Below are 24,403 nucleotides of genomic sequence, written 5' to 3' on the forward strand. Positions count from 1 at the left end.
CCCAGTGTGGGTAGCAGTAATCACATCACACTCCCAGTGTGGGTAGCAGTAAAGACATCACACTCCCAGTGTGGGTAGCAGTAATGACATCACACTCCCAGTGTGGGTAGCAGTAATGACATCACACTCCCAGTGTGGGTAGCAGTAATGACATCACACTCCCAGTGTGGGTAGCAGTAGAAACATCACACTCCCAGTGTGGGTAGCAGTAATGACATCACACTCCCAGTGTGGGTAGCAGTAGAAACATCACACTCCCAGTGTGGGTAGCAGTAGAAACATCACACTCCCAGTGTGGGTAGCAGTAATGACATCACACTCCCAGTGTGGGTAGCAGTAATGACATCACACTCCCAGTGTCGGTAGCAGTAATAACATCACACTCCCAGTGTGGGTAGCAGTAATGACATCACACTCCCAGTGGGGGTAGCAGTAATGACATCACACTCCCAGTGTGGGTAGCAGTAATGACATCACACTCCCAGTGTGGGTAGCAGTAGAAACATCACACTCCCAGTGTGGGTAGCAGTAATGACATCACACTCCCAGTGTGGGTAGCAGTAATGACATCACACTCCCAGTGTGGGTAGCAGTAATGACATCACACTCCCAGTGTGGGTAGCAGTAATGACATCACACTCCCAGTGTGGGTAGCAGTAATCACATCACACTCCCAGTGTGGGTAGCAGTAATGACATCACACTCCCAGTGTGGGTAGCAGTAATCACATCACACTCCCAGTGTGGGTAGCAGTAAAGACATCACACTCCCAGTGTGGGTAGCAGTAATGACATCACACTCCCAGTGTGGGTAGCAGTAATGACATCACACTCCCAGTGTGGGTAGCAGTAATGACATCACACTCGCAGTGTGGGTAGCAGTAGAAACATCACACTCCCAGTGTGGGTAGCAGTAATGACATCACACTCCCAGTGTGGGTAGCAGTAATGACATCACACTCCCAGTGTGGGTAGCAGTAATGACATCACACTCCCAGTGTGGGTAGCAGTAATGACATCACACTCCCAGTGTGGGTAGCAGTAGAAACATCACACTCCCAGTGTGGGTAGCAGTAGAAACATCACACTCCCAGTGTGGGTAGCAGTAATGACATCACACTCCCAGTGTGGGTAGCAGTAATGACATCACACTCCCAGTGTCGGTAGCAGTAATAACATCACACTCCCAGTGTGGGTAGCAGTAATGACATCACACTCCCAGTGGGGGTAGCAGTAATGACATCACACTCCCAGTGTGGGTAGCAGTAATGACATCACACTCCCAGTGTGGGTAGCAGTAATGACATCACACTCCCAGTGTGGGTAGCAGTAATGACATCACACTCCCAGTGTGGGTAGCAGTAATGACATCACACTCCCAGTGGGGGTAGCAGTAATGACATCACACTCCCAGTGTGGGTAGCAGTAATGACATCACACTCCCAGTGTGGGTAGCAGTAATCACATCACACTCCCAGTGTGGGTAGCAGTAATCACATCACACTCCCAGTGTGGGTAGCAGTAATCACATCACACTCCCAGTGTGGGTAGCAGTAAAGACATCACACTCCCAGTGTGGGTAGCAGTAATGACATCACACTCCCAGTGTGGGTAGCAGTAATGACATCACACTCCCAGTGTGGGTAGCAGTAATGACATCACACTCCCAGTGTGGGTAGCAGTAGAAACATCACACTCCCAGTGTGGGTAGCAGTAATGACATCACACTCCCAGTGTGGGTAGCAGTAATGACATCACACTCCCAGTGTGGGTAGCAGTAATGACATCACACTCCCAGTGTGGGTAGCAGTAATGACATCACACTCCCAGTGTGGGTAGCAGTAATGACATCACACAAATGTTGACATTACATTATCACTGTTGCCGGTGATCAAATGAGACCCCTACTAGAGTTCATGACACACTTTGACAAAAACACTATGAAACACACACACACACACACACACACACACACACACACACACACACACACACACACACACACACACACACACACACACACACACACACACACACACACACACACACACACACATACACACACACACACACACACACACTGTAAACCACAGTTCCATACAGAGTTCAGCCAACCGGCCGTTCAGTTTGACCACAATAAAGGACGTCCTTGCAATCCAATAGTTGATTTTATGGAAAGGAGCTTTCATTGTATCCCTCAGGGTGTGCTGGGTAAGTCTACTGGCTTCACCTGTTATTGTTTAGTATACCAGAGAGAGAGAGACAGAGAGTGAGACAGAGAGAGAGAGAGAGAGAGAGAGAGACAGAGAGAGAGAGAGAGAGAGAGAGAGAGAAAGCTGAGAGAGAGAGAAACACAGAGAGAGAGAGAGAGAGAGAGAGAGAGAGAGAGAGAGAGAGAGACAGACAGAGAGAGAGAAACACAGAGAGAGAGAGAGAGAGAGAGAGAGAGAGAGAGAGAGAGAGAGAGAGAGAGAGAGAGAGAGAGAGAGAGAGAGAGAGAGAGACAGAATAACAAGAGCGGGTAGAGGAAGAGAAGGGGATAGAGCTCTGTATTCTACTTACAGATGTAGGATCTTAATTTGATCACACTGTTATAGGAGAATCCACATAATAATTCACATTTTCTGTTGCTGCAGGATTATTTTCCTGCTGTAGCAATGTGGCTCAAAGTAAAATCCTACATCTGTACACCTCTTCTCTCCTTCTCTGACTGAGGGATGGTGCTTATAGTAATGTAACAATATATGTTATATAATCATATACATAGTTTATACACAATGATGACTCACACTGGCAATGATATTACACTGGCAACAATCAGTGTATCATACACACACAAACACACACAAACACACACACACACACAACATACAAACATATACACACACACCATATACACACACACCATACACACACACCATACACACCACACGACATACACACCACACACACCATACACACCACACACACACACACACACACACACCATACTCACACACCATACTTAGACACCACACACACACACACACACCATACAGACACACCATACAGACACACCATACGCACACATACCATACACACACACACCATACACACCACACAACATACACACCACACACACCATACACACCACATACACACACACACACACACACCATACTCACACACCATACACACACAGCATACACACACACACCATACACACACACCATAGACACACACCATACACACAGCATACACACACACACACCATACACACACACACCACACACACCATACTCACACACCATACACACACAGCATACACACACACACCATACACACACACCATACACACAGCATACACACACACGCACACCATACACACACACACCATACACATACACACACACCATACACACACAGCATACACACACCATACACACACACCATACACACACACCAGACACACACACCATACATACACACCATACACACACACCATACACACACACAACATACACACACACACACCATACAAATACACCAGACACACACACCATACATACACACACACACACACACACACACACACACACACACACACACACACACACACACACACACACACACACACACACACACACACACACACACACACACACACACACACACACACACAGCATACACATACACATACACACCATACAAACACACCAGACACACACACCATACATACACACACACACACACACACACACACACACACACACACACACACACACACACACACACACACACACACACACACACACACACACACACACACACACACACACAGCATACACATACACATACACACCATACATACACACCATACACACACACCATACACACATACACACACACCATCCACACCACAGGGAACGTATCTGGTCTTTTTCTGATAAAAGCTTCGCTAGTGTCACACCATTTCCCACTGTTAAACTGTCAGAAGTCTGTGGGGGGAAACTAATAGCTAATGTTCTCTGCTCCTTGATCATGCAAATGATAATTCAGCTGTGCTGAGAACAATGTCTTATGAAATGGTTAGGAACACACACACACACAGACACACACAGACACACAGACACACACAGACACACACACACACACACACACACACACACACACACACACACACACACACACACACACACACACACACACACACACACACACACACACACACACACACACACACACACACACACACACACACACACACACAGGGATAGAAAGAGAGGCTGAAAGAGAGAAAGACAACAGTGGTGTTTTTATGAGGCTTTAATAACGCCCTACAGTAGAAAATAACTGTCTTTATGGTTACTTGTGTGTGTGTGTGTGTGTGTGTGTGTGTGTGTGTGTGTGTGTGTGTGTGTGTGTGTGTGTGTGTGTGTGTGTGTTTGTGTGTGTGTGTGTGTGTGTGTGTGTGTTCGTGTGGATGTAATTTTCCTGTATTTAATTGTCTTTTTTTACTGGTAGAAATCTAATAAACACAACATCACCCGTCAATATTAACTGTGAAATTAGATTTGGACATACAGAGTGTGTGAGATTTTGTGAAATAAGATTTTGTCATTTTAAAGGTGTGTGATTACCTATAAGCCCAGTAGTGTTCTCATCGGCAGGTCTGTGTGGGCTAGCATGGTGTTATACTGAGATAAACACCATTTACCACTTAGGCTGCAGCCTTGAGTATGTTTGTATGTGTGTATGTGTGTATGTCTGTTTGTATACATGTGTGTGTGATTAAATGTATGTCACGCCCTGGCCTTAGTATTCTTTGTTTTCTTTATTATTTTAGTTAGGTCAGGGTGTGACATGGGGAATGTTTGTGTTTTGTTGGTTTTGGGTGTTTTTTATGGTAAAGGGGTTGTTGTGTAGTATATGGGTTTGTGTGGAGTTCAGGTGTCTAGCGTTGTCTATGTATGTTTAGTTGTCTAGGAGAGTCTATGGTTACCTGAATGAGTTCCCAATTAGAGACAGCTGATTTTGGTTGTCTCTGATTGGGAGCCTTATTTAGGGTAGCCATAGGCTCTCATTGGTTGTGGGTAATTGTCTATGTGATACGTTTGTAGCCAGTGTGTGCACATCGTTGTTTTAGCTTCACGATCGTTTTGTTGTTTTGTTTAGTGTTTAAGTGTTTTTGTTTCGTGTGCCTTCTTCGTTAAATAAAAGGAGATGGCTTATTTTCCAAGTGCTGCGTATTGGTCCGTCAATCCTCCACACGATCGTGACAGAATTACCCACCATAGGACCAAGCGGCATGGAAAGCGGCAACAGGACCTACCTACACAAGATTCATGGACATGGGAGGAGATACTGGATGGTAAGGGGCCGTGGGCTCAACCGGGAGAATATCGCCTTCCTCGTGAAGAGCTGGAGGCAGCTAAAGCCGAGAGGAGGCGATATGAGGAGGCAGCACGGAGACAAGGCTGGAAACCCGTGAGTACAACCCAAAAATTTCTTGGGGGGGGCCTTAAAGGGAGTGTGGCGAAGTCAGGTAGGAAACCTGCGCCTACTCCCTGTACTTACCGTGGAGAGCGGGAGTACGGGCAGACACCGTGTTACGCAGTAGAGCGCACGGTGTCTCCTGTACGCGTGCATAGCCCGGTTCGGTACATTTCAGCTCCACGTATCGGCCGGGCTAGACTGAGCGTTGAGCCGTATGTCATGAAGCCGGCCCAACGCATCTGGTCACCAGTGCGTCTCCTCGGGCCGGCGTACATGGCACCAGCCTTACGCATGGTGTCCCCGGTTCGCCTACATAGGCCGGTGCGGGTTATTCCACCTCCCCGCACTGGTCAGGCGACGGGGAGCATACAACCAGGTAAGGTTGGGCAGGCTCGGCGTTCAAGGGAGCCAGTACGCCTGCACGGTCCGGTATTTCCGGCGCCACCTCCCCGCCCCAACCCAGTACCACCAGTGCCTCCTCCACGCACTAGCTATATGGTGCGTGTCTCCAGCCCTTTACCACCAGTGTCTAAACCACGCACCAAGCCTCCTGTGTGTCCCCAGAGTCCTGTGCGTCCTGTTGCTGCTCCCCGCACTAGCCCTGAGATGCGTGTCCCCAGCCCGGTGCCACCAGTCCCGGCACCACGCACCAGGCCTACAGTGCGCCTCAGCCGGCAGGAGTCTGCCGTCTGCACAGCGATGACTGAACTGCCCGTCTGCCAAGCGCCATCTGAGCCATCCGTCTCCCCAGCGCCATCTGAGCCATCCGTCTCCCCAGCGCCATCTGAGCCATCCGTCTGCAATGAGCCTGCAAAGCCGCCCGTCTGCCATGAGCCTGCAAAGCCGCCCGTCTGCCATGAGCCTACTGAGCCGTCCGCCAGACAGGAGCCGCTAGAGCCGCCAGCCAGACAGTAGCCGCTAGAGCCGTCCGTCAGACAGGATCTGCCAGAGCCGCCAACCAGACAGGATCTGCCAGAGCCGCCAACCAGACAGGATCTGCCAGAGCCGTCAGCCAGCCATGAGCAGCCAGATCCGTCAGCCAGCCATGAGCAGCCAGATCCGTCAGCCAGCCATGAGCAGCCAGATCCGTCAGCCAGCCATGAGCAGCCAGATCCGTCAGCCAGCCATGAGCAGCCAGATCCGTCAGCTAGCCATGAGCAGCCAGATCCGTCAGCTAGTCATGAGCAGCCAGATCCGTCAGCCAGCCATGAGCAGCCAGATCCGTCAGCCAGCCATGAGCAGCCAGATCCGTCAGCCAGCCATGAGCAGCCAGATCCGTCAGCTAGCCATGAGCAGCCAGATCCGTCAGCTAGCCATGAGCAGCCAGATCCGTCAGCTAGCCATGAGCAGCCAGATCCGTCAGCTAGCCATGAGCAGCCAGATCCGTCAGCTAGCCATGAGCAGCCAGATCCGTCAGCCAGCCATGAGCAGCCAGATCCGTCAGCTAGCCATGGGCCGTCCCTCAGTCCGGAGCTGCAGTCCCTCAGTCCGGAGCTGCAGTCCCTCAGTCCGGAGCTGCCATTCCTCAGTCCGGAGCTGCCATTCCTCAGTCCGGAGCTGCCATTCCTCAGTCCGGAGCTGCCCCTTACCCTGGTGCTGCCCCTTACCCTGGTGCTGCCCCTTACCCTGGTGCTGCCCCTTACCCTGGTGCTGCCCCTTACCCTGGTGCTGCCCCTTACCCTGGTGCTGCCCCTTACCCTGGTGCTGCCCCTTACCCTGGTGCTGCCCCTTACCCTGGTGCTGCCCCTTACCCTGGTGCTGCCCCTTACCCTGGTACTGCCCCTTACCCTGGTACTGCCCCTTAGTCCGGAACTGCCCCTTAATGCAGTGTGGTTAATGTGGAGGGGGGTCATCTGGAGGAAGCTAAGGAGGCGGTTAGGGACTGTGGTGACGTGGGGACCACGACCAGAGCCGGAGCCGCCACCATGGATGGAAGCCCACCCAGACCCTCCCCTAGACTGTGTAATGGTGCGCCCGGAGTTCGCACCTTAAGGGGGGGGTTATGTCACGCCCTGGCCTTAGTATTCTTTGTTTTCTTTATTATTTTAGTTAGGTCAGGGTGTGACATGGGGAATGTTTGTGTTTTGTTGGTTTTGGGTGTTTTTTATGGTAAAGGGGTTGTTGTGTAGTATATGGGTTTGTGTGGAGTTCAGGTGTCTAGCGTTGTCTATGTATGTTTAGTTGTCTAGGAGAGTCTATGGTTACCTGAATGAGTTCCCAATTAGAGACAGCTGATTTTGGTTGTCTCTGATTGGGAGCCTTATTTAGGGTAGCCATAGGCTCTCATTGGTTGTGGGTAATTGTCTATGTGATACGTTTGTAGCCAGTGTGTGCACATCGTTGTTTTAGCTTCACGATCGTTTTGTTGTTTTGTTTAGTGTTTAAGTGTTTTTGTTTCGTGTGCCTTCTTCGTTAAATAAAAGGAGATGGCTTATTTTCCAAGTGCTGCGTATTGGTCCGTCAATCCTCCACACGATCGTGACAATGTAATTCATCTTAAATCCAGAATATTGTATTAAACGCCTGGAGACGTGAGGAAATGAAGAGTAAATAAACATTAGCTGTTTAGCATAATTACACAACAACACTGGTTGGTTAGCCATCACATTCTGTATTAAACTATAATGGATTATTTATTTTAATGAATCTAAAAGCTTGGTAGCGCCAGTGTTTCCTTCCCAATGGAGCTAAAAGCAGTCACAGGTACTGTACCTTACAGAATGGAACCCCCTCCATCCCTCCATTCCTTCCCCCTCCATCCCTCCATTCCTCCACCCTCCATCCATCCACCCTCCCTTCCTCCATTCCTCCATCCATCCACTCTCCATCCCTCCACCCTCCATCCCTCCACCCTCCCATCCCTCCATCCCTCCATCCCTCCATTCCTCCACCCTCCATCCATCCACCCTCCATCCACCCACCCTCCATCCCTCCATCCCTCCATCCCTCCATCCCTCCACCCTCCCATCCCTCCATCCCTCCATCCCTCCATCCCTCCATCCCTCCATCCCTCCATTCCTCCATCCCTCCATCCCTCCATCCCTCCATCCCTCCATTCCTCCATTCCTCCACCCTCCATCCCTCCATCCCTCCATTCCTCCACCCTCCATCCCTCCATTCCTCCACCCTCCATTCCTCCATTCCTCCACCCTCCATCCATCCATCCATCCACCCACCCTCCATCCCTCCATCCATCCACCCTCCATCCATCCTCCCTCCACCCTCCACCCTCCACCCTCCATTCCTCCACCCTCCATCCATCCACCCTCCATCCATCCACCCTCCATCCATCCATTCCTCCACCCTCCATCCCTCCATCCCTCCACCCTCCATCCCTCCATCCCTCCACCCTCCATCCCTCCATCCCTCCACCCTCCACCCCTCCATCCCTCCACCCTCCATCCCTCCACTCTCCATCCCTCCACCCTCCATCCCTCCATTCCTCCATTCCTCCACCCTCCATCCCTCCATTCCTCCATCCCTCCATTCCTCCATCCCTCCACCCTCCATTCCTCCACCCTCCACCCTCCATCCCTTCACCCTCCATCCCTCCATTCCTCCACCCTCCACCCTCCATCCCTCCACCCTCCCATCCCTCCATCCCTCCATTCCTCCATTCCTCCACCCTCCATCCCTCCATCCCTCCACTCTCCATCCCTCCACCCTCCATCCCTCCATTCCTCCATCCCTCTATTCCTCCATCCCTCTATTCCTCCACCCTCTATTCCTCCACCCTCCATCCCTCCACCCCTCCACCCTCCATTCCTCCACCCTCCATCCCTCTATTCCTCCACCCTCCATTCCTCCACCCTCCACCCTCCATCCCTCCACCCTCCATCCCTTCACCCTCCATCCCTCCGCCCTCCGTCCCTCCATCCCTCCACCCTCCACCCTCCATCCCTCCACCTCTCCACCCTCCATCCCTCCATCCCTCCACCCTCCATCCCTCCATCCCTCCACCCTCCATTCCTCCACCCTCCATCCCTCCATCCCTCCACCCTCCATCCCTCCACCCTCCATCCCTCCACCCTCCATCCCTCCACCCTCCATCCCTCCACCCTCCACCCTCCATCCCTCCATCCCTCCACCCTCCATCCCTCCACCCTCCATCCCTCCATCCCTCCACCCTCCACCCTCCATCCCTCAATCGCCCAACCCTCTATCCCTCCACCCTCCATCCCTCCATCCCTCCACCCTCCATCCCTCCATCCCTCCACCCTCCCATCCCTCCACCCTCCCATCCCTCCACCCTCCCATCCCTCCATCCCTCCACCCTACCATCCCTCCATCCCTCCATCCCCCCCATCCCTCCACCCTCTCTTTCTATTTTTCACACACTGTTCCACCCCACACCGAGCCACCAACTTTTTCGTACAACCCCCACACCTCTGCTGAGTTCAAACACTATGGTACCTCTCTCACACATACACACACACACACACACACACACACACACACACGTACACCCCCCATGTGTATATGTATATATACTGTATTAATTCAGACCTGTACACCCCCCATGTGTATATGTATATATACTGTATTAATTCAGTCGTGTCGCTGAAGACTTCTAGCGGATTTCCTCGCTCCGTCTACATTCATAAGGTGTGTGTATGTGTTCCTTACTGAACCCATAGATACTGTATACATATGCAACATCCCCTTGACTTTGCCTGTAGGCGTAAAGCAACAAGACATGGTTGGAAAGTGGAGTCTGGAAGAAGGGAGCACACTCAGGAGCCTTTCACTCCATTCAACAACATTCAATATTTATGAACATCACTCTATGAAAGTCTTGCAGAATGGTTTGGTTCTAGTAACATTCTGTTCTCTCTCTCTCCCCCTAGAACCGGTTCCATCTCCAAATGTCAGTTCGTGTTCCACCCTCTCGCCTGGCCAACCTTCTGCTCTCTGTTCTCCAGGGGGTAGAGGGGGAGACAGAGGGTGAAGGGAGAAGAGAGGGGGGAGGCAGGGGTCAGGAAGGGGATAGAGGGGGAGTCGCTGTGGTGTGTCCTGGATGGGAGGAGAGGGGGGAGGGACTACTGAAACATCTAGAGACACAGGAAGGAACAAGCTGGAATCTACTGGATATCATCAACCTTACACATATAGGAGGAGATGAGAGGAGGGAGGAGAGAGGGAAGGAGGGGAGGAGGGAGGAGAGAGGGAAGGAGGAGAGGAGGGAGGAGAGAGGGAAGGGGGAGAGGAGGGAGGAGAGAGGGGAGGAGGGAAGAGGGGCTGAGAGAAGTGAAGAAACAAGTGATGAGACCAGAGAAGACAAAAGGGAAGCTGAGGTCTTGTCTCTCCTCTCCCGTCGTCTTCTTCTCTCCGCCTCTCCTCTTTCCTCCGTGGTCATCCTTGGTTCCGACCCAGAATGTCTCTCTTCTGTCCTCCGCTGCGCCCAGCATCTCGCTCCCTCGCTCCCCGCACTGCAGTGGATTATGGGTAACCCTCTGTCACCTGACTCTCTCCTCTCGCTGGGCGGGCCCCTCGGCCTATTGGCTTATGGAGAGGTGATTATTAATTGGTTGATTTATTCATTCATTGATTTGGTTGGTTGATTGGTTGATTGGGTGATTCATTGATTGGCTGATTGGTTTATTTTATTTGACCTTTGAAAACTCATTTAAAAGTGTGTGTGTGTGTGTGTGTCTAGGTGGGTCGTAAGCCCATCACCTTCTACATCCGAGACGCGCTGCGGTTGATTGGCCAGGCGGTGACGTCGGCCAGTGAGGTGAGGCCAGACCTGGCTCTGATCCAGAACCTGGTCAACTGTTACGACAAACCTAACAAAGAGGAAGTGCCTTCGTCTGGACAGTACCTGGCCAGGTAGATATATTGTACACACACACACATATACACATCTATCTCCCCTCCTCCAGACATTGGCACCAGATGATAGAATGGAGTCTGAGAGGACCTGTCCCATTTATAATCCATGCCAAGCCTGAGAATAAACAGACAGACCTGAACAGACTGTAGATAGACTGAAGGCTTGGGACTGTGGATAGATTAGCTTGAGACAGCTATACAAAGTTTTATTGACACCATTACAAAGACAGGAAGAGTGTTCTGTCTGACAGCTTTACATAGATAGAGCCAGTGTTGTGTCTGACAGCTTTACATAGATAGAGCCAGTGTTCTGTCTGACAGCTTTACATAGATAGAGCCAGTGTTGTGTCTGACAGCTTTACATAGATAGAGCCAGTGTTCTGTCTAACAGCTTTACCTAGATAGAGCCAGTGTTCTGTCTGACAGCTTTACATAGATAGAGCCAGTGTTCTGTCTGACAGCTTTACATAGATAGAGCCAGTGTTCTGTCTGACATCTTTACATAGATAGAGCCAGTGTTCTGTCTGACAGCTTTACATAGATAGAACCAGTGTTCTGTCTAACAGCTTTACATAGATAGAGCCAGTGTTCTGTCTAACAGCTTTACATAGATAGAGCTAGTGTTCTGTCTGACAGCTTTACATAGATAGAGCCAGTGTTGTGTCTGACAGCTTTACATAGATAGAGACAGTGTTCTGTCTGACAGCTTTACATAGATAGAGCCAGTGTTGTGTCTGACAGCTTTACATAGATAGAGCCAGTGTTGTGTCTGACAGGGCCAGTGTGTATTACAATGTACTGGAAGTTAGACTTCCGGTAGGAAATGCAATTAACCGCCCAATGCCTGAGGGAGAGAGGTATAGATGGAGGGTTGGAATGAGGGAGGAAATGAGGAAAGGAAGCAGGGCTTTTTCAGAGTTAATCCTACAAACACTTGGGGAGTTTGTTGGAAATATAGCCAGATTACAGATACTGTCTGTCTGTCTGTCTGTCTGTCTGTCTGTCTGTCTGTCTGTCTTCAATTGTTTTTTTGGTACAATAATATATATGATTGCATATTGTCTGTCCCTCTTTGCCATGCAAATGAACTGAATCCCCCAAAAACATTTCCACTGCATTTCAGCCCTGCCACAAAAGGACCAGCTGACATCATGTCAGGATTCTCTCGTTAACACAGGTGTGAGTGTTGACGAGGACAAGGCTGGAGATCACTCTGTCATGCTGATTGAGTTCGAATAACAGAATGGAAGCTTCAAAAGGAGGGTGGTGCTTGGAATCATTGTTCTTCCTCTGTCAACCATGGTTACCTGCTAGGAAACAAGTGTCATCATCATTGCTTTGCACAAAAAGAGCTTCACAGGCAAGAATATTGCTGCCAGTAAGATTGCACCTAAATCAACCATTCATCGGATCATCAAGAACTTCAAGGAGAGCGGTTCAATTGTTGTGAAGAAGGCTTCAGGGCGCGAAAGAAACCAAAGCAAGCGCCAGGACCGTCTCCTAAAGTTGATTCAGCTGTGGGATCGGGGCACCACCAGCTTGCTCAGAAATGGCAGCAGGCAGGTGTGAGTGCATCTGCACGCACAGTGAGTCGAAGACTTTTGGAGGATGGCCTGGTGTCAAGAAGGGCAGCAAAGAAGCTACTTCTCTCCAGGAAAAACATCAAGGACATACTGATATTCTGCAAAAAGGTACAGGGATTGGACTGCTGAGGACTGGGGTAAAGTCATTTTCTCTGATGAATCCCCTTTCTGATTGTTTGGGGCATCCGGAAAAAAGCTTGTCCGGAGAAGACAAGGTGAGCGCTACCATCAGTCCTGTGTCATGCCAACAGTAAAGCATCCTGAGACCATTCATGTGTGGGGTTGCTTCTCAGCCAAGGGAGTGGGCTCACTCACAATTTTGCCTAAGAACACAGCCATGAATAAAGAATGGTAACAACACATCCTCCGAGAGCAACTTCTCCCAACCATCCAGGAACAGTTTGGTGACGAACAATGCCTTTTCCAGCATGATGGAGCACCTTGCCATAAGGCAAAAGTGATAACTAAGTGTCTAACATCGATATTTTGGGTCCATGGCCAGGAAACTCCCCAGACTTTAATCCCATTGAGAACTTGTGGTCAATCCTCAATTGGCGGGTGGACAAACAAAAACCCACAAATTCTGACAGACTCCAAGCATTGATTATGCAAGAATGCCATCAGTCAGGATGTGGCCCAGAAGTTAATTGACAGTATGCCAGGGCAGATTGCAGAGGTCTTGAAAAAGAAGGGTCAACACTGCAAATATTGACTCTTTGCATCAACTTCATGTAATTGTCAATAAAAGCCTTTGACACTTATGAAATGCTTGTAGTTATACTTCAGTATTCCATAGTAACATCTGACAAAAATATCTAAAGACACTGAGGCAGCAGACTTTGTGAAAATGTATATTTGTGTCATTCTCAAAACATTTGGCCACGACTGTAGATGATGACATGGCTGTGAGTCATCGCGGTATCCACTGAGATTTAAGTCACAGACTAATAACATGACAGGCCTTGGATTCTGAAAGAAGCATAAATGGTCTTTACGTTTTCTCACCAAAGTGTGTGAAGCTACACGCTGTCGCTCGGCCTTCTTTCTGTATAGAACAACAACATTCCACTACAACACTTCTACCCACAATATGGAGCAGGGTGAAAGAGGAGGAGGAGAGGAAGGAGAGAGGAGGAAAGGAAAGGAGAGAGGAGGAGAGGGAGCAGAGGAACGGAGTGAGTAAAGGAGAGAGGAGGTGTAATGATTTCCGTCGTCGGATGAAGAGTAGTCGAACCAATGCGCAGCGTGGTAAGTGTTCATGTTATATTTATTAAAAACAGAACACTAAACAAAATAACAAAGAGAAGGAACGAAAACAAAACAGTCCTGTCAGGTGCAGCAACACAAAACCGAAAACAACTACCCACCAAACACAGGTGGGAAAATGGTACCTAAGTATGGCTCTCAATCAGAGACAACGATAGACATCTGCCTCTGATTGAGAACCACACCCGGCCAAACACACAGAAATAGAAAACATAGAACACAAAACATAGAATGCCTACCCCAACTCACGCCCCGACCAAAGAAAATAGAGACATAAAAAAGGAATTAAGGTCAGGGCGTGACAGGAGGAGAGGAAAGGAGAGAGGAGGAGAGGAAAGGGGAGAGGAGGAGAGGAAAGGAAAGAGGAGGAGAGGAAAGGAGAGAGGAGGAGAGGAAAGGAGAGAGGAGGAGAGGAAAGGAGAGAGGAGGAGAGGAAAGGAGAGAGAAGGAGAGGAAATGAGAGAGGAGGTTAGGAAAGGGGAGAGGAGGAGAGGAAAGGAGAGAGGAGGAGAAGAAAGGGGAGAGGAGGAGAGGAGATCAAACAGGGTGTTGTTATCTTAGTGAGATCGACGATACAGCTCTTCAATAGACACAGCTGCCAAATCAACTGAAGAGAGAGAGCGAGCAAGAAGGACAGAGTTTGAGAGAGAGAGAGAGAGATAGGGGGGGGGGGGGGGTCTGTAACCAGTTTGACATCTGATGAGTCAGTTGGGCTGTAAACAGGACACATTCTCTATAGGTACATTGATATTCAGTGCGGAGTGGAGGGTAGAGGTGGGTTAACGACCTCAGTATTAATTCATAGTTTTAATGTTTCCTCCTCTGCTGTCAGAGTTAATGGAAGGAAGTCACCATCAGTCACACACACTCTGCAGTTACACACACACACACACACACACACACACACACACACACACACACACACACACACACACACACACACACACACACACACACACACACACACACACACACACACACACATACAGCATCCACTTTGAAATGTGAAACAGTTTTAGGAGTTTTAATGAACCATTCGAACTTGCAGACTTAACCCAATGATCCCTGCATTGTTAATATTTAGACATCATCCCAACGATCCCCGCGCGGTTGGATACCCAGAGCAGATATATGTGTGAGACTTAATTGTGCGTACCAATGTATTCCATGGTAAAGCAGCGTTAGGACTGGGTGGAGACTGAGAGGAATATTAATGATGTTGGGGCCAGTTAGATAGAAACAACCACAATGAACTGCATTAACTCCATAGTAATAAGAACACTCTCTGTGTGTGTGTGGGTGTGTGTTTTTATGTCTGTCTGTGTGTGTGTGTGTGTGTGTGGGCGTATGCTTACATGCGTGCATGTGCGTGGCCAGATAGACAGAATTTATCTTTCTCTCTCTACTGCATTAACTTAAAATAATGAGACTGACTGGAACAGCCAACCAATTATTACACCCAGCCAATCTGAAAGAACAGACTGGGTATCTGTATGTCTACATGTTCAAACTATACCTTCCTCTCTCTCTCTCTCTCTCTCTCTCTCTCTCTCTATCTCTCTCTCTCTCTCTCTCTCTCTCTCTCTGTCTCTGTCTCTGTCTCTGTCTCTGTCTCTCTCTCTCCTCTCCAGGTTCCTCTCCAACATCTCGTTCCAGGGTTCTACGGGTGCGGTCCGCGTGGCACCTGCTCTCTCCCAGGTCCTCTCCTCCCAGCTCTACCACGTGTGGAGCTTGAAGAGAGGTCCTCTTGGCCAGCCGTCCTGGGTCACCGTGGCCCACTGGACCACCGGGCGCCTACAGCTGGACGAGGGGGTGTTGGGGCTGGGGGTCGGCGCTGGCCTGGGGCTAGGCCCGGGGAGGAGGACAGGGTCCGGGTCTGGGTTAGGGGTCCAGAGAGGGGATAGGGACAGAGACAACAGTCCTGGAGGGAGATGGAGGCCGGGGCTACAGATGGCGGGCCGGAGATTAAGGTTCGTGACCCTGGTGGAGCATCCCTTCGTGTTCACTAGAGAGGTGGATGAGGATGGGCTGTGTCCCGCTGGTCAGCTGTGTCTGGACCCGAGGACTAACCGCTCAGATCTACTGGACTCACTGTTCAGTCACCTGCACCAGACCAATACAACTACTACCACTACTGACCACAGTGAGTATACTTACAGTACACAATAACTACAGTACATCACTCCAGACCAGTAGACCAGGACTGACCCTTCCTGTCCCTGTCCTGTCCTGACCACAACTCCAGACCCAACAGAGGACCTGCGGAAGTGTTGCTATGGTTACGTTATTGACCTGTTGGAGAAGCTGTCGGAGGACCTGAAGTTCACCTTTGACCTGTACATCGTGGGAGATGGGAAGTACGGAGCGATGAGCAGCACTGGGAGGTGGACCGGTCTGGTACGTCATCTATCTATCTATCTATCTATCTATCTATCTATCTATCTGTCTGTCTGTCTGTCTGTCTGTCTGTCTGTCTGTCTCGCTCCATTCACCAACGCCACGTTGCACCACAGACTGTCCAGGAGTTGGCGGATGCTTTAGTCTAGGTCTGGGAGGAGATCCCTCAGGAGACCATCCGCCACCTCATCGGGAGCATGCCCAGGCGTTGTAGGGAGGTCATACAGGCACGTGGAGGCCACACACACTACTGACCCTCATTTGACTTGTTTTAAGGACATTACATCAAAGTTGGATCAGCCTGTAGTGTTGTTTTCCACTTTAATTTTGAGTGGGACTCCAAATCCAGACCTCCATGGGTTGATAAATTGATTGATTAATTTTTGTGTGACTTTGTTGTCAGCACATTCAACTATGTAAAGAAAAAAGTATTTAATAAGAATATTTCATTCATTCAGATCTAGGATGTGTCATTTTAGTGTTCCCTTTATTTTTTTGAGCAGTGTATATGATTGCATGCATATTTGACATGATTGTTTACCTAACCAAGAACAATGTTGACAGAAGGATTGTTAAATGCATGTGTAATAGTGTCTTCTGAAGGTTGTAGATGTTCCTGGTTTCTCATATTAGGTGGGAGACCTGCTGAGTGGAACAGCAGACATGGCTGTGACATCATTCTCCATCAACTCAGCCAGGAGCAGAGTTATAGACTTCACCTCTCCATTCTACTCTACCTCTCTGGGGATACTGGTGAGTGTGTGTGTGTGTGTGTATGTGTGTGTGTGTGTGTGTGTGTGTGTGTGTGTGTGTGTGTGTGTGTGTGTGTGTGTGTGTGTGTGTGTGTGTGTGTGTGTGTGTGTGTGTGTGTGTGTGTGTCTGCGTGCCTGCGTGCGTGTGTGCCTGTGTACCTACAAGCGTGTATATGTGTGTGGGGACATACAGTTTATAATGTGTGTGTATGTGTTTCTTGACTACAAGGTGCGTAGCCAGGACACATCAGCCCCAATTGGGGCCTTCATGTGGCCTCTCCATTGGTCCATGTGGGTGGGCATCTTCGTCACTCTTCATCTTACCGCACTTTTCCTCACCGTCTATGAGTGGAACAGTCCCTTTGGTGAGAGAACTAAAATACCACTTATGGCCTGTCATGTTATTAGTCTGTGACCTAAATCTCAGTGGATATTGCTATGACTTATCTACACACACAGCTGTGGGTGGTTGGGACCTTTACAACTCTGTTTGTCATTGTGATCCTACACACACACACACACACACACACACACACACACACACACACACACACACACACACACACACACACACACACACACACACACACACACACACAGCTGACTCCTGTGTTGTGTTGATCCAGGTATGACTCCTCATGGGAGGAACAGACTCAGAGTGTTCTCCTACTCCTCAGCCCTCAACCTCTGCTACGCCATCCTGTTTGGACGCACTGTCGCTACTAAGGTACTGTGGGAGGGATGGAGGGAGGAATAATGGGAGGGAGGAGGGGGAAGGATGGAGGGAGGAATAATGGGAGGGAGGAGGGGGAAGGATGGAGGGAGGAATAATGGGAGGGAGGAGGGGGAAGGATGGAGGGAGGAATAATGGGAGGGAGGAGGGGGAGGGATGGAGGGAGGAATAATGGGAGGGAGGAGGGGGAGGGATGGAGGGAGGAATAATGGGAGGGAGGAGGGGGAGGGATGGAGGGAGGAATAATGGGAGGGAGGAGGGGGAAGGATGGAGGGAGGAATAATGGGAGGGAGGAGGGGGAGGGATGGAGGGAGGAATAATGGGAGGGAGGAGGGGGAGGGATGGAGGGAGGAATAATGGGAGGGAGGAGGGGGAGGGATGGAGGGAGGAATAATGGGAGGGAGGAGGGGGAGGGATGGAGGGGGAGGATTGAATAATCAAATTAACCAAATATGTCTTCTCTTTCTCTCTTTCTCTCTCCCTCTCTCTCTCTCCATCCTTCCATCCATGTCTGCCTTCCATCTCCCTCCCTCTCTTTCTCTCTCTCCCCCTCCCTCCATCTCTCTCCCCCTCCCTCCATCTACCTCTATTCTCTCTCTATCTCTCTATCGCTCTCTCTTTCTCTTTCTCCCTCGCCATCCTTCCCTCCTTCTTTCTCTCTCTCCCCCTCCCTCCCTCTCTCTCCCTCCTCTCCAGACTCCTAAGTGTTGGACCAGTAGGTTCCTGATGAACCTGTGGGCTATCTTCTGTCTGCTGGTGTTGTCCAGTTATACAGCTAACCTGGCTGCTGTCATGGTGGGGGAGAAAACCTTTGAACAGGTGTCTGGGATTCATGACGAGAAGGTATACACACACACACTCACGGCGGTGCACACACACACAGGTAGGCATGTAAGCAACCACACACGCACTTACATGCAAACACACACGAGTTACAATGTGGAAATGAACATGACTGAATATGACATAACAGACTGGATCAGGGACAGTTACAGTAGTTGATATGATTCAGACAATGAGTTAAATGTATAAATGTATTCTCCTTGTATAAAAAAGAGAGAGGCCCGTACACAGAATATTGCTTCTCCCACCAGTGTTTCATTCCTGAAACCAAAAATACAATGTTTCAGCTTTGATACCTGTCAGACATGACGAAGACTGTTGAAGTTGAAATATTGTAACATTCTCCCACTGGGGAGAAGCAATATTCTGTGTACGGGCCTCTCATTTCTTTATGTGGAACACTTTTTAGTCCTGTACCAGTGTTCTCAATTTACGGATGTGCATATCACCCTCCTTTTCTTAATGTATTCTCCTTACCTTAAAATGATCCCCCTCTTCCTCCCTCCCTCCCCTCCCCCTCTCCCACTCCTCCTGTCCCCCCCCCAGCTGCACCACCCATCCCGTGGGTTCAGGTTTGGGACAGTCAGAGAGAGCTCTGCAGAGGACTACATGAGGAAGAGTTTCTCTGCCATGCATGACTACATGAGACGTTACAACCAACCCACCACACCAGACGGAGTGGACATGTTAAAGTAAGACCCACACACAGTCTGTTGGCTAACCAACCAGTTCCACCAGACCAGACAGAGTGGACATGTTAAAGTAAGACCCACACACAGTCTGTTGGCTAACCAACCAGTTCCACCAGACCAGACAGAGTGGACATGATAAAGTAAGACCCACACACAGTCTGTTGGCTAACCAACCAGTTCCACCAGACCAGACGGAGTGGACATGATAAAGTAAGACCCACACACAGTCTGTTGGCTAACCAACCAGTTCCACCAGACCAGACAGAGTGGACATGATAAAGTAAGACCCACACACAGTCTGTTGGCTAACCAACCAGTTCCACCAGACCAGACGGAGTGGACATGATAAAGTAAGACCCACACACAGTCTGTTGGCTAACCAACCAGTTCCACCAGACCAGACGGAGTGGACATGATAAAGTAAGACCCACTGATCTGTTGGCTAACCAACCAGTTACCCCAGTGTTGTGTTATGCTAAATTATTTCATTTACTCTTAATTCCCCCACGTCTCCAGGCATTTACAGTTTTTCTCAATCGCTTTGGCTCAATTCTCGAATTAGAATATATTTTTTCAAAACAATAATTTAAAATCTCTGAACAATTTGTTTCTTGTTCACACCAGATTTTAATTTCTTATTCATTAAAGCAAATTCCATGTGTTTTGGCACATGTGTGCAAAAGAGGAAGTACAATTGTCTACAATTTGCACAATAACGACATGCACATGGCTTGCTGATGAAGCTGATGAGTTGATTCTCGGTGGTGGTGGTGGTGGTGGTGGTGGTGGTGGTGGTGGTGGTGGTGGTGGAGGTGGTGGTGGTGGTGGTGGTGGTGGTGGTGGTGGTGGTGGTGGTGGTGGTGGTGGTGGTGGTGGTGGTGGTGGTGGTGGTGGTGGTGGTGGTGGTGGTGGTGGTGGTGGTGGTGGTGGTGGTGGTGGTGGTGGTGTTAGGGGAAGACATAATAGAGGAAGAGGTAGAAGGCAAAGAATAAGAGTCCCTGATGAAATCAGAGCCACAATTGTGGACCATGTCATAAACCATGGTGTTACAATGGAAGAGGCTGGTCAGAGAGTACAGCCTAATGTAAACAGGTCCACAGTGTCATAAACCATGGTGTTACAATGGAAGAGGCTGGTCGGAGAGTACAGCCTAATGTAACCAGGTCCACAGTGTCATAAACCATGGTGTTACAATGGAAGAGGCTGGTCGGAGAGTACAGCCTAATGTAACCAGGTCCACAGTGTCATAAACCATGGTGTTACAATGGAAGAGGCTGGTCGGAGAGTACAGCCTAATGTAACCAGGTCCACAGTGTCATAAACCATGGTGTTACAATGGAAGAGGCTGGTCGGAGAGTACAGCCTAATGTAAACAGGTCCACAGTGTCATAAACCATGGTGTTACAATGGAAGAGGCTGGTCAGAGAGTACAGCCTAATGTAAACAGGTCCACAGTGTCATAAACCATGGTGTTACAATGGAAGAGGCTGGTCGGAGAGTACAGCCTAATGTAAACAGGTCCACAGTGTCATAAACCATGGTGTTACAATGGAAGAGGCTGGTCGGAGAGTACAGCCTAATGTAAACAGGTCCACAGTGTCATAAACCATGGTGTTACAATGGAAGAGGCTGGTCGGAGAGTACAGCCTAATGTAACCAGGTCCACAGTGTCATAAACCATGGTGTTACAATGGAAGAGGCTGGTCGGAGAGTACAGCCTAATGTAAACAGGTCCACAGTGTCATAAACCATGGTGTTACAATGGAAGAGGCTGGTCGGAGAGTACAGCCTAATGTAAACAGGTCCACAGTGTCATAAACCATGGTGTTACAATGGAAGAGGCTGGTCAGAGAGTACAGCCTAATGTAAACAGGTCCACAGTGTCATAAACCATGGTGTTACAATGGAAGAGGCTGGTCAGAGAGTACAGCCTAATGTAAACAGGTCCACAGTGTCATGAACCATGGTGTTACAATGGAAGAGGCTGGTCGGAGAGTACAGCCTAATGTAAACAGGTCCACAGTGTCATAAACCATGGTGTTACAATGGAAGAGGCTGGTCAGAGAGTACAGCCTAATGTAACCAGGTCCACAGTGTCATAAACCATGGTGTTACAATGGAAGAGGCTGGTCGGCGAGTACAGCCTAATGTAAACAGGTCCACAGTGTCATAAACCATGGTGTTACAATGGAAGAGGCTGGTCGGAGAGTACAGGCTAATGTTAACAGGTCCACAGTGTCATAAACCATGGTGTTACAATGGAAGAGGCTGGTCAGAGAGTACAGCCTAATGTAAACAGGTCCACAGTGTCATGAGGTCGCTGTGGACCTGAAAAACAGGTGAATATGTACTCGTTCTTTACTTTACAGCGTTTCATTCACAACAATACAGCAACTATTGTAAAGGCAAATGCAAGTCTGAAAATCACAATGTACCGTAAGATATGTATGCGGAATATACAGTAGTACAGTAGTACAGCAATACAGTAGTACAGTAATACAGTAGTACAGTAGTACAGTAATACAGTAATACAGTAGTACAGTAATACAGTAATACAGTAATACAGTAGTACAGTAATACAGTAATACAGTAGTACAGTAGTACAGTAATACAGTAGTACAGTAATACAATAGTACAGTAATACAGTAGTACAGTAATACAGTAATACAGTAGTACAGTAATACAGTAATACAGTAATACAGTAGTACAGTAATACAGTAGTACAGTAGTACAGTAGTACAGTAATACAGTAATACAGTAGTACAGTAATACAGTAATACAGTAGTACAGTAATACAGTAGTACAGTAGTACAGTAATACAGTAATACAGTAATACAGTAGTACAGTAGTACAGCAATACAGTAGTACAGTAATACAGTAGTACAGTAGTACAGTAGTACAGTAATACAGTAGTACAGTAGTACAGCAATACAGTAATACAGTAATACAGTAGTACAGTAATACAGTAGTACAGTAATACAGTAGTACAGTAGTACAGTAGTACAGTAATACAGTAGTACAGTAGTACAGTAGTACAGTAATACAGTAATACAGTAGTACAGTAGTACAGTAGAACAGTAGTACAGCACAATTTGAATACAATATACTATCTGTAACATGATCTATGTGTGAATTCTACATGTCATATATAGGACTGTACAACGACCTCATGCTGGTGACAGAGCAGCTCTACATGTCATATATAGGACTGTACAACGACCTCATGCTGGTGACAGAGCAGCTCTACATGTCATATATAGGACTGTACAACGACCTCATGCTGGTGACAGAGCAGCAGTATTCAGCCATCAGCAAGAACAAGACATTTGCAACATGGTCACAGCCAACAATTCCATCAGGCTAAGAGATCCAAAGTACAATCATAAATGACAACAATTACTTCGCAAATATCAATTCTGTCATCATTTCCACTATGGTCAGATTTTTGAGGGAAAAAAACGAATGACTATGAAACAACTGTACAAGGTGCCATTTGAGAGGAATAGTGACAGAGTGAAGGAGCTGCTGTACCAGTATGTCCAGGTAGGAGCTGTGGTACCAGTATGTCCAGGTAGGAGCTGTGGTACCAGTATGTCCAGGTAGGAGCTGTGGTACCAGTATGTCCAGGTAGGAGCTGTGGTACCAGTATGTCCAGGTAGGAGCTGTGGTACCAGTATGTCCAGGTAGGGGCTGTGGTACCAGTATGTCCAGGTAGGAGCTGTGGTACCAGTATGTCCAGGTAGGAGCTGTGGTACCAGTATGTCCAGGTAGGAGCTGTGGTACCAGTATGTCCATGTAGGAGCTGTGGTACCAGTATGTCCATGTAGGAGCTGTGGTACCAGTATGTCCAGGTAGGAGCTGTGGTACCAGTATGTCCAGGTAGGAGCTGTGGTACCAGTATGTCCAGGTAGGAGCTGTGGTACCAGTATGTCCAGGTAGGAGCTGTGGTACCAGTATGTCCAGGTAGGAGCTGTGGTACCAGTATGTCCAGGTAGGAGCTGTGGTACCAGTATGTCCAGGTAGGAGCTGTGGTACCAGTATGTCCATGTAGGAGCTGTGGTACCAGTATGTCCAGGTAGGAGCTGTGGTACCAGTATGTCCAGGTAGGAGCTGTGGTACCAGTATGTCCAGGTAGGAGCTGTGGTACCAGTATGTCCAGGTAGGAGCTGCGGTACCAGTATGTCCAGGTAGGAGCTGTGGTACCAGTATGTCCAGGTAGGAGCTGCGGTACCAGTATGTCCAGGTAGGAGCTGTGGTACCAGTATGTCCAGGTAGGGGCTGTGGTACCAGTATGTCCAGGTAGGGGCTGTGGTACCAGTATGTCCAGGTAGGAGATGCGGTACCAGTATGTCCAGGTAGGAGATGTGGTACCAGTATGTCCAGGTAGGGGCTGTGGTACCAGTATGTCCAGGTAGGGGCTGTGGTACCAGTATGTCCAGGTAGGGGATGTGGTACCAGTATGTCCAGGTAGGAGCTGTGGTACCAGGATGTCCAGGTAGGAGCTGCGGTACCAGTATGTCCAGGTAAACCATTGGTGTGTACATGGTATATTCTACAGGGAGTTTTACAGTACTTCAAGGATGCCTGTATATACTTCTTCAAGTTGTAGATATCCATAAGAACAGAAAACATTTATACTTTAATAAACTGTCTGATTCTAGAATAGGCTATGTAAAACTAACATTCTATTTTGTTTCTGTTTGACTATGTAGAGAATAATGGAGCTGGAAGGACATGAAATGACTCACAGTATTGTTTTTGTGGACGAGGCTGGGTTCAATCTGGCCAAAGGCAGGAGACGTGGCCGCAATCTCATTGGACACCGAGCCAC

At 48.8% G+C, this 24,403-nt stretch overlaps 1 protein-coding gene across 1 annotated transcript in view; it reads left to right on the forward strand.

Annotated features, from left to right (window-relative positions):
- The window catches only part of LOC129859804 (glutamate receptor ionotropic, NMDA 3B-like), a 64,639-nt gene that overhangs the window by 26,133 nt on the left and 14,103 nt on the right, over positions 1–24,403 (forward strand). Inside the window, exons 3-11 of the mRNA XM_055929929.1 lie at positions 10,322–10,987; positions 11,131–11,303; positions 15,787–16,298; positions 16,401–16,552; positions 17,186–17,305; positions 17,534–17,669; positions 17,931–18,031; positions 18,734–18,880; positions 19,427–19,572. Coding sequence (XP_055785904.1) covers positions 10,322–10,987; positions 11,131–11,303; positions 15,787–16,298; positions 16,401–16,552; positions 17,186–17,305; positions 17,534–17,669; positions 17,931–18,031; positions 18,734–18,880; positions 19,427–19,572 — 2,153 coding nt within the window. The remainder of the gene's footprint in view (positions 1–10,321; positions 10,988–11,130; positions 11,304–15,786; positions 16,299–16,400; positions 16,553–17,185; positions 17,306–17,533; positions 17,670–17,930; positions 18,032–18,733; positions 18,881–19,426; positions 19,573–24,403) is intronic.

Source organism: Salvelinus fontinalis, chromosome 7 (assembly GCF_029448725.1).
Source record: "Salvelinus fontinalis isolate EN_2023a chromosome 7, ASM2944872v1, whole genome shotgun sequence".
NCBI classification, from domain to species: domain Eukaryota; kingdom Metazoa; phylum Chordata; class Actinopteri; order Salmoniformes; family Salmonidae; genus Salvelinus; species Salvelinus fontinalis.